The sequence below is a fragment of the Tachypleus tridentatus genome, chromosome 6 (genome assembly GCF_004210375.1).
Source record: "Tachypleus tridentatus isolate NWPU-2018 chromosome 6, ASM421037v1, whole genome shotgun sequence".
Taxonomy (NCBI): domain Eukaryota; kingdom Metazoa; phylum Arthropoda; class Merostomata; order Xiphosura; family Limulidae; genus Tachypleus; species Tachypleus tridentatus.
The window spans coordinates 94,573,688-94,585,568 of record NC_134830.1 but is presented as its reverse complement, the minus strand read 5'-3'; the positions used below and the strand labels follow the sequence as shown (position 1 = coordinate 94,585,568).

Below are 11,881 nucleotides of genomic sequence, written 5' to 3'. Positions count from 1 at the left end.
CAGCTACTTTGGTAGAATATGTCTTCCTATGTAGGTATTACAAATAATCCAAGGGATTGCTTGATTCTCCATTGAGATGTTTCTCGTACAAGTACTCAAGCTAGCCATGTGCTGGAACATTAATGGTCAGTATTAGGTGTTGCACAGCCTGTCCTTAAGTTCAGCCATTCCAAGCAGTGACCTATTTGAAATATTTAATGAAGCTGTTCAAGTATTCATTGGCTGTATCTTTGAATAACAAAGGAGATATTTACCTCCTCTTATTCAAAGATATGTAGAGATATAAAAAGACATCTCCAAATGCATGTAAGCCAATAATGTATAGCTGAGACACACACAACATGAGGGACAAAGTGTTACTTTTCATTGTTGTTAATGGACCCTACATGTTTATGCAGAGAACTGGTTCATCTTCCTTGGTGTCAGAAAATTGAATTGCATTAAAACATCAGCCCAAGTGTTCTCTTAGACCTACAGTTGTTGTAGCAATACACTACATCAATGGCCCTATTCTTAATGTACGAATACCAAATATTTCCCCTACTAGAGAAACAGCTCGAAACTGGTAGATTTTACCCATCAATGGTACCCTCAATCTCCTTCATATGTCACAAATGTCAACCACTAGATTTGGGCAATGGCTACTCCTAAATAGTGACAGTCTCAATAGCACATAGAGACTATCTCATTCAGTTTCAAGACAAGCAGCTGACTCTCAGTTACTTTTCTTACACCTTCTGTATACAAAAGTTAAAACTCAGGGGTAGAACTTGACCAGCAGTTGTGGTTCTATTCTATAAGTTACCAGTTAATTCAAGAAAATGGACAAGTCCTTTGCAGTAAATACTAAACATAATTCTTTTATACCTTGATGCTTTTACAGATCACATTCTAACATCAACATCATATTTCTTCTCTTGTTTGTGGCTGTAAAGTACCATTTCCAAACAAAAATAATTGAAAATTTATATTGTGAGAATTTACACATAATAAAAACACTCCACAAATATAAAGCAATGGACACAGCACCAAAATTTAGTTTCACTGTCTCACTCTTGGGTATTTTCAGGTACACTAACTTATAACAGTTGAGAGTGGCACCACAATAATGGAAGATATTACAGAAAATGTATTACAGCATTAATCTTTATTTTTTACCTAATTAAACTGAAGAATAAGAAGACTGAATGCTATTTAAAGAAAAATGAAAAATCAATTTATATTTATATAAAGACAAATATGAAGTTGTTCAACTCAATACAGGACAGTACTATTTTCTGAAAGTAGTGAACACTATCACAAGATAATTTGGATAATATTGAGAAAACTGAACATTATATATATTTGTAAAACAGTCAATTCTTTTAATTTTAAAGTGCATTTGTCAAATGCATCATTTGGTCATTCCATAAGAGAAAATAGAAGGGACATAGCCTAATGAACAACAAATTTCATTACAGAACACATTAACGTAAAACTAGCAACACCTTCTATTATTACAAAGTCCAGAAATAGAGTGTGTGTTTTCTTATAGCAAAGCCACCTCGAAGCCCACTGAGGGGAATTGAACCCCTGATTTTAGTGTTGTAAATCCGTAGACTTAGCGCTGTACTAGCAGAGGGTGTTCAGAAATGGAGAGAGGAACAACCTGTGATGATATGTGATTCATGAAACAAAACGGTCAGGACATACAAGTTAGTTTTACTAAATGTGCTCTGAATACCTTTGACATTACTCTTTTATATTCCATTTTATTATAAGACACGTGCCTATCTTACATGCTGTTTGGTCGCTCTCTCTCTCTATCTCTCGCTCTCTCTCACACACACACACACACCATAATGTCATAAGATAGAATCCTATGTAACTTGGATATGATATATCTTTACTTATAAAATTCAAAACAAAAATTACAGGACTCTATATTTTCTTATTGTTTCTAGATGGACAGGATGTGTCTAACCTCGAATTTTCTAAAGACAGTCTTTTAAGTTTGTAAACTAAACTTCTGGATTTTTCAAACTTATTTGCTTGCTGCTATTTATGACTTACTAATATGTCTAGCATGATAGTCATTTGCAAGGATAGACAATCTGGAAACTCTTTACTCCCTTTTCTGTTAAAGGAGTTTCATTAATAATTAGATGACATAGCACACTGAGACATATTTTTGACTAAGTAGTATCTGAAGCCAAGTCAGTTCTTAATAAATTCTCATGTTCTTGTACAATGCAACTTCAGTAACACAAAAGAATTCTCAACACTCAACACTAACAGTAAGTATTGAGTATTCTTTTTTTGTTACTGGATTTAAAATCTGATAGCTGCATTGAACAAGAACATGAGAATATATTAAGAACTAAATTCTCAACACTTAAAACTAAGTTTTTATCTTTGTCCTGAAATAAAGATCACATGTCCTTCTTTGTCAATTTGTAAATAAACATTTTATTTATTCACAACCTTATATTCAGTCTCTTTATGCATGGTCCTATAGAACTTGTTCACATTTTGCTTTATGAATCTTTATTAAATCTTCTTGTAGTTTCAGAACCTTAGCTGTTGGTTTTACAATTCCTCTAGAATACCACACATTTATTCCTAGCAGATTTAAACTTAAATCACTTTCTTTTTTTCTAACAGATGTAAATAAACATTAATATCTAAATGTACAACTGTATAATTTGTTATTTGTGTGCTAAATAGTTATGGTGTTTCCAGGTCTTGACCATTTAGAAACATGAAAACATATTTCAGTGGAAATTGAATTCAGCCAATTCATTATTTCAATGGTTAACATTGGTTAATAAGCATATGTCTGTTGACACAATATCTGTTACAGTTGTTCAAAAATTCATCAATAAAATGGTTACTTAATCAATAAAATATCACTTCTCACAAGGTTTTGCAGCAGGGCTCAACAACCCAAAACACACACAACATATATGCACACAAGCACAAATTATCATTTACTTACCACAAAAAGTGTTTAATAAGTCTATAAACAAATATATAAGTCAAAGAGAAATAATTTTCACTGACAACAAGATTTATTTAAGATAACAATTCATAGTTAAGAAAATATTTTCAATAACTATGCAAAATGTCATTAAGATTTATAAACAATATATTTAATATTATTTTGTTGAATGGCATGTACATAACTGCTCTTAACAGCAAACATTAGATTTAGATGCAACCCAAATGAATTTTCAAGAACTACAGTTTTATTAATAATCAGTCTTCTGCATACGTCAGAGAGGATAATACAAGAATAATTTTTTCTCATGCACCTGTGCTTTTAATATAAAATATATCACTTTACATACATCTAATCTGACAATGGTGAATTCTTCACTGACTAGTTTTTAAAATACATATTTATATTTCTACAACACTTATCACAAATTTTCAAAGTATTAAACTACTTCACATCCATACAGGAATACTTTGTTTAGCAGCTGGTTTACTATCACTATTTTCAAAATATACTACAAAGATACCCAGTAATCACTCTTAGTTTTCTGTCATGTTGATTGGTAACATGGCAGGTACTAATATGTTCTTGAGGAAACTGATCATTTTTTAATGATGGATATCTTGTCAAATAAATGCCTGATAAGGCTATATCTATATATATATATAGAGAGAGATACACACACAGTCATACACACATAAATGTATAAATGTATGTATAAATGCATATAAGTTAAAAAATTTTTTTTTTGTTATAGATATATGCAGCAACAAATACATGTTTGTGATATTTATATGAAAGTATAAACGCAACTTTGATTTCTATCAAATATTATATTCCAACCTCCAAGTACTTTTTTTTTTCTTTTACAATTCTAGTAATACATGATATTATTGTAATTTTTAGGTATAATATTAAACCATAAACCCACCTCAACAGCTCCAATTCTAGAGATTGGGTGATAATTTCTGATAGAACTGAAAGTGGTTGATGTTATCAGATTTCTATTTTTATGTCTCTAGGGATAACTATCACTAGAGTGAGTGTTAGTGGGATCTGGAGTATTGTGGGTTCTAGTACCCAAATCCTAACACCTTACTGAATCTGTACTCTGTTTTTTAATTTTGCATACGTTGTTTTGGTTATGTCTGGTAGAGGGAATATCCCCAATGCATTTGGGGCATTATGGCTACAAACATTTTCACTTTAAGAAGATAACTCTTCTAATTTTCTTATAAATGGTATAATTTTACATTGTTTTACTTGTTTTGTTGATGTAGTCATGTATTTGTTGGTAGATATATTTATAAACAAATATATTAATTTACATAATTACCTCATAAGGTCTGTGCAGTGCTTCGTAACTGACTGTACCTCTGTAATTGTGAAGCATTTTCATATACGTGTATATATCATCACTACAAGAAAATACATGTACAAGTTTCAGTTCTCAAGTCGCAAACACAGACACAAAATTAAAACAGTAAAACTAGCTCACTGTTCATTCAGCTTGGATTGAAAAACAAAACAATGATCCTTAACAAAAGAACACCACTGGCAAAAAAAATCTGCAAGTTAAGCTCTCACCAGGTAGTCAACAACACTGTTGGTGACGTAACTTGTGTTTCAAAGAAAGCAATGAAATAAGGCACCCCGAGGAGGGAGGACAGGTAAGGGTTGGGAAGGAGAAGGATAGAAAATTGTAACAAGTAATATATCGGACTCTGGCTGAGACAAATGGGTGACAAGACTAGAAAGGGCAGACTGCTGTTGTTCTGATGCAATTCAAGACTACAATGACTCAGAGATCATGTCAAATACATAACACTGGAAAAATGGGACCATATGTAAATCCCAAAGATATGATGTTGGTGAAGTGGGATAAGGTTCAGAGATAGAGGTTGATCTAGGTAACATTCAATCTCCTGGTGAATAAATGTTAATAAATTTCCCATGCTTGAGGCCTGTGACATAGCATGAGTGACAGATGTGACCTCCAAAGTGGTAAAATGAACTTTGGAATTCATAATCAAGAAAGGTCACACAAAATTTGAAATTATAAATAACAATGCAGCTACAATAAACTGAGATTAAATGAAAGTGAAGAAACATTCTGAATAAATTTGGAAGTAATTTAAATGTAAGCCATTTTGCAAGTATACTAAAACTGAATGCAAAACTTGTAACAAACAAAGGAATACACCTGAGCACAAGTGCTGCAAAATGAGAAGTGACAGTTTAGTATGGAAAGAGTATATTGTACTCCTATTGGAGAAGTTATGCAAGATGACTTGCATGAGAGACATGTTGGAATTAAAACAATTCCAAAAGGGTGGAGCAGAAGGCTTGTGGCATGAGTAAAGATAAAAGGTCACACACAGAGGGAAGCAATAGAATAGCTAATTTTGTGAGAGGAAGGAAGTACTGTACTGGAACCTCTGTTTTCCCACCATAATCTAGGACCTTAGTTGCATCCATAATGAAAAATGACAAGTCATCCAGTTGTAGAGAAATGAATGAGAATGTATGCCAGAGGTAAGTACCTGTTTAATATCCATTTTAATACTAAATATATAAAATCTAAATTAGGTAGATGTACACATAAAATACTGATAGTGGGAATGCCTACATTAAAAAAGGAGGTGAGATTATGCAAAATAAAGTTACAAAGCAGGCAGGCAAAAACATATACCATGTTAAAGATGTGACCATGCAAAGATTAGTATCCAGAGCAGAAATAATCAAAGGAAAGGAATCAAGGAAGAATGAGTTGAGTGGACCACACTTACATAAAACCTGGACCTAAGGACACTCAGTAGAGGTTCATGCAAACAAAATGGGTCAGAATGTACCTGTGAAGCTAATAATGAAATTATAGATGGTCGCATCAACAGGTAGGAGGAATATTGTCTTGTACCTGTGACAGAAGGTTCTTAGAGGATCATAGTAGTAAAACTTTATCAGTGTACAGTCCTGAGATTTTAGTTTCCTTCATCGAATAGTCATGAAACTGGCTAAATCAGTTGGCACTCTGAAAAACCCAGTGAAGACCTAAGCTTTCCATAGAATGGGAGTCAAGTATCTGAGGCCTGTGCAATCAGAATACCAAAGAAAATACAGATGTTCTACATCCTGTTTGAAGCTGAGATATTCACTCAGAACAGGAATTCAAATAGTTCTCATCCTATACAAGGACATGCACATAGTAGTGGGAAAGGTACTCAATGAAGTATTATCCACCACTGGATGACATCCTCCTTTTATCATGCCCTTAATGGCATTTAATGACACAAAGCAACAAAGTTTTTATGCCAAACAACTGGTAAAAGAGCAAACCATCATCTGGAAGAAAAATGAATTGTTTCATTTCCTTTTCATAGCAAAACAATTCCCTGCAAAATGTAACAAAGAAAAAAAAAACAAACAATAAAACATAGCAACAAATATACAATAGTCAAAAGTAAATTAGGTAAAAACAGTACATGCTAAAATATAGAATTTGTTTCATTTTGGTGTTGTTGAAATCCCAGAAAAAGGGATTTCATAAATAGAATTAAAAAAGTTAGTGGCCTGTAAAAAGCTAAAAACTCAGTCAAGATGGACAGTATCACCATCACCAATGACACTGTACAAAGTCAACAGTAAATTCTGAGCATAAAAATGTCTAAAAACTATGTCACTGCTCATAGTTGTAATGATGACATGACAGCAAAATGTAGGTTATTGTGACTTAAGTGTCACAAAGGCTACACATTGGTGCATCAGTGCTGGATAAAAGAAAATGATGGCTTAAAAAGCTGTGACCAATGCAAAGCTTTGTGAAGAAAACTTCCTCTTCATGATGCCTGTGGAAACTAGATGGCCAAAGAGCAATAGTAGGTTTGATGTGGAAAAGCTTGTTGGGACACTCTTCACACAAAACAGACTGCCAATTAGAATGAAGTCAAGTCTTGGTCACAGGACTGTAGCCCATATACAAAACAGGCCTGGTCGTAATGGTAGCAGAGAAAACAGAGTTATCCGTGATGTCAGTGAGCTTATTTCTCCCTGAATACTGACAAGGTCCGAAACCTAGACAAACTATATAAAAACCGATGACAAAGAAAATTTGGGCCAAGCAGGTCAAAATGTTAAGGAGAACAGGGTGAGAAGTCATTTGCAGTGATTCTGAATTCTGTAAATAGCTAAGAGAGTATGTGTACACAGTATAGTTAAAGTACTGGCTAGCTGCTACATGATCCAAGGCAAGAAAGATGGCATATAACTCAGCAGTTAACACAGAAACCACAAAGAGGAGTATGAGTGCCAAACTATAGACCAGAGACTCAAAATCGAGTTCTGATCTTATAAAAGAACAATAGATCTTTAGAACCTCAATCTGATCTGCAAAAGGTGGGAGAGAGAATGTGTAGGATGCTCAGTGCCTTGGTATACCTGATACGAAACTGCTTGATGTATGGAATAAAAAATAAGCTTACAGTCAAAAATGAGTCCCAAAAACTTTGTTTCTGGTGCCATAAGAAGAATTAGAACTTACCTCAGTTTTTAATTACTAAAATGGTCAATTTTATGTTCTTGATAACTACAAAGCTACTCAATGGGATATCTATGCTGTCCCCATCATGAGTGCCAAATCCTAATTTTTAATTTGATATGTCCTCAAATATCAGGAGGAGGCAAAAACAGAAAATAACCAAGAGCAGAAGGAAGGTCCTCAAGATAACTGGTCTGAAGACAACTACCAATGAAAAGCAAAACTTCACTGGAAGTGTTGCATCTAAGTATGTCCAAGACAAATGACTTTTTAAAATCATTACTCCCAAAGCAGATCAGATGTATTTTGAGGTAGATGGGAAGGACAAAAGATCCCAAGGGTTTTATCACCACGAGAAATAGTTCAAGTGCTCCTTGAATTGTGTTACTCACAATACAAGGTGTACAAAATACTGTATGGTGTTAAAAAACATTTAGTGTTGTGGTCAACACAGTTTGTACAAGAAACTGAATGGATAAAATAGTCAGAGTAAGTCAAAATTGATGTAAAATTCAATGTAGAGTGAATAAAGAAAACCAGCAAAATTAAACTACTGAAGAGAATATGTAAAGAAGTCAAAGCCAAACAGAAGTTAAGGATAGTAGACTGCTAAACTAGCCCCCTACACCATGGTAAAACAAATTAATATTGGAATGTAAATATAAGAATCCTGTCCATCCACTATCATCACCCAGTGGTTACAACTATGAAACCTTTGTAATAAATTCATATATTTCATTTTAAAATGAATTATTTGCAAGAAAAAATAATTGAGATTGGTCTAGAAATGCTAGAACTGCAAAGCTATAAAAGTAAAAAACCTGAGGAAATGAGATAAACAATTTACTTTGTTCCTTTTTAAAAAAGATAAAAACCTTTCAATTCAAAATTTGTGACTGATTGGATCAGAAGGAAGAAGAAAAGACATTAAGATCAGACTGAAAGATCCATCAAACCTAATGGTCACACAAATGAACTAATGATCCAAGATAGTTCCCTCCCCCAACTTGCTAATGTCTATGTTTGTCCTCTTGGTAGAGTCAAAATGAACTAATAGAACTAGCTGATACTGATGAGAAGTAGTCAAGAGATGATGAGAAAACACATGAGCAACAAGCCAAGTGGAAGGTGAAGGAGTAGAGAATTCTAGATAGTTTCAATCAAAACTGTGAGTCACATGATTATTCATAGCACAAAAGCAACTCAAGGGGAAAGTATTCAGAATTTTTGAGGTAAGTTCATCCAATTTGAAGTGCTGTGAAACAAGATTACTGAAATGTGAATTTTGAAATATTTGTATATTTTTGACAATTATTTAAAGATTTTGCTTTGTGTTTAAAATTCAAGATTGGTGAAAATTATTTAATTACATTTTCATTAACGAATAAACTTTCTTCCTGATTATATTATGAAAAAATAGTTAGGTACCTCTTGCTGTGTTGATTATTTATTTGTTTCTTAAATTTATTACTAAAAATAGTAGGGCTTAGTACACAGGTATGTCCACCTAAATGGCCACCACCTACTATATATTGCTCATCATAGTATCTCTTATAACAACTACCAGACTTTTATAAACACTTAACTTGGGTTTTCACAAGATGTAAAGGCCTACAAAACATTTCTGAAGTAGAAAACCAGCATAACAGCCAGATGCTCTTTATTTTGATTCTGGCATCAGAATAGATAGCACACTAATGCTTGAAGTTTTTGTAGTAATTTACACACCAAAATGTTGCATTTTAACACAGGGAGTACAAAAGCAGTACAATATTTCATTAACTTCAACACATGATGTTCATAAAGACAACTCATTACTCCAGGCTAAAACTGCTGCCTTCATACTGACTGTCATTCATTAAACAGAAATTTGGAAAAAAAGAGACGTAAAACAAGTAATAAAAATAATTTTGAAAAATAAGGGTGATGTAGGAATGGTGGTACAAAAAAGTACAGAAACAAGGTACACACAAATACACAAAACTACAAAACCTACATACATATCCACTGAGTCATTCATGACGATGAGAAACCCTCTTGAAGTAAAGTATTTATTCTGAAGTTAACTGGTATTTGTATTAAAACTTTAAAATAAAGAACAATGTTATTCTGTACTTTAAGTAAATGTTAAAAGCTTAAGGGAATTAGCCACTGTAAGCCCTTATAGCATTATTCAGTTTAAATGATCTTATTCAAAACCTGAGTTAAGCAAATGAAAGGAATTCAAGAGTTACTTGTAGATAAGTTTTTTAAATTTTTTTTATGGTTGTGTGTATTCATCCCTACTGTGTTTCTGTACTTTTTGGCATTGACATTCCAACATTATCTCTATTTTTCCAACATTTTTTTTCTATCATTTACGTTTTATTTGAAAAATGAAGTATGAGTGTAAGAGATGTAGACTTGTAACCTTCATGTGTGACACTTGCTTCATCTTTATATAAGCTGATCTCACTGCTCAAAGTATATAATATTTTTCAAGAGCATTTAGCATAAAGCAATAAATGAGAATGCATAAAAATCATAATCATATAAATCTGTAAAACAAGAATAAAAAAATTCATTTCTGTATTCTGTCTATATTACAAGGATAAAATTTAGTCAAGCATGAAAGTTACATTTAACAATAAGTTTATAATACATGTCTTCTATTTAAAAATATTAAAGTCAAGCTCATCAAGTATTGATATTATAATATCACTGATATGGAATGTAATGATAAAAACATGCTGCTCTTTGTTAATTCTACTGCAGATATTAAGGCAAGTACTGGTAAGGTTTGACTGCAACCTCTCTTCACAACTCAAAGATCAATGACAATTTCTCTAAAAACCATTTCAATCCACAATAGATAACTTTAAAAATAAAATTATATCAATGCAGTAATTTTTTTTATGCACATTTAGAGAAAAACAAAGAAACTTTCTGTATAAGAAAAGACAACTACATGCATAATAACCATCCTTTCCTATAATTGCTTCAACCTGTAAACTACTCAGATCCTTCTTCAAAAGCCTGCAAAGACAATTTCTGATAACTGATTTCTTTCTTTCAGACAGATGGTAGGAAATTATCAAAGTTCATGTGTAAAGGATTCTTAAGAAGCTCTTCCACAAATTCTTTAAATTCTACCATGTAGGCTGAACTCAAGTCATCAAGAGTCAACTTCAAACACTGGGACATTTCTGCTTGAAGCTGTGGGTCTTTACTGAAATTCAGAAACAGACACTTTTTATGTTATATTAAACAAGTACAAGTAAATTGTTTTTATAAGAGCAACATTGTAAAGAGTCATTAGTGAAACCTTATGCTCATCTCATTATGTCTGAACATTTTGACAAAAAATGAAAAAGGAAGATGAAGATAATATAAGACATTTTAATGCCATCAAATACTCTGTTGTTTTATATGAAAATAAAATATGGGTAATAAACAATTAACCAAAATGTAATAATGCATGTTTTACTTGAATTATTATATTTTATCAGTCCATCACTTGTAAATATTTAGAACAATAACTATCAAACAAATAATATTTTCTGCATTATATATTTGTCTTGTCTCAGAGGTTACACAAACACATGTAAATAAAGGTACTAAATTTATTCATCCAAAAATAAATGATAAAAGGTATTAATGCAAAAAATATCAAAATTCTTCATAGCTGTAACTAACAGCAATCTAACACTGTTGTTTCACATCAGTCACAAGAACAACACAGCATTCAAGCAGGAGAAAGCAACTGCAAAATCCTCTATGGAAAGTTTGAGTACTGATGAATGTTATTTTGTTACAACCTTTGTTATACTCAAACTGAAGGCTGTAGAGATGGAATTGAATGTATAATAAGATGATAAATTAGTTATAAGTGTGCAAAGAACCAGTGCATTACATTAACTTTTTTTTTTCTAATTTATTTTAGATGAGTAATTTTGGTACAGCCAGCATTTACACATATATTATACTTGAAATGTAAAATGCAAGTTTTACCATTTATGTTTTTACTATAAAAAGTTGAGCTCAATGATTTAATATCTCATAAACTAATTGAATAAAATCACAAAATTAATCAACTAATCAAATTATTCCAACAATCAATTAATTGAAATATCTGTCATTATGTTATTTGACAGGTTATTTTGCTGTAGACTTGTGAAATAATATTAATAATATTATGAACAAATGGGCAAATTTTGATTTTGTCTAAAAATTGAAATCACTTACTATCAGTTACTTAGCATCAATGTTTAGGTGGTCTTAAATTTTGGAAAGGAAGGCTCTGGTTGTTGTTTCAAGAATAAGTCTTGCTTTATAATGTGCTTTTTTGTCCAAATGTTCAATTTCAGATTTGAAAAATTCCTGTGCAATTT

The 11,881-nt window shown here is 32.1% G+C and overlaps 1 protein-coding gene across 7 annotated transcripts in view; it reads right to left on the bottom strand.

Moving 5' to 3' along the window:
• Positions 1-2,430: 2,430 nt before the first annotated feature.
• Positions 2,431-11,881, bottom strand: part of LOC143253078 (uncharacterized) — a 32,258-nt gene continuing 22,807 nt past the window's right edge. For all 7 annotated transcript variants that reach the window (XM_076506289.1, XM_076506282.1, XM_076506283.1 and 4 more), the window contains one exon: positions 2,431-10,719. In XM_076506289.1, coding sequence (XP_076362404.1) covers positions 10,563-10,719 — 157 coding nt within the window. In that variant the 3' untranslated portion in view covers positions 2,431-10,562. The remainder of the gene's footprint in view (positions 10,720-11,881) is intronic.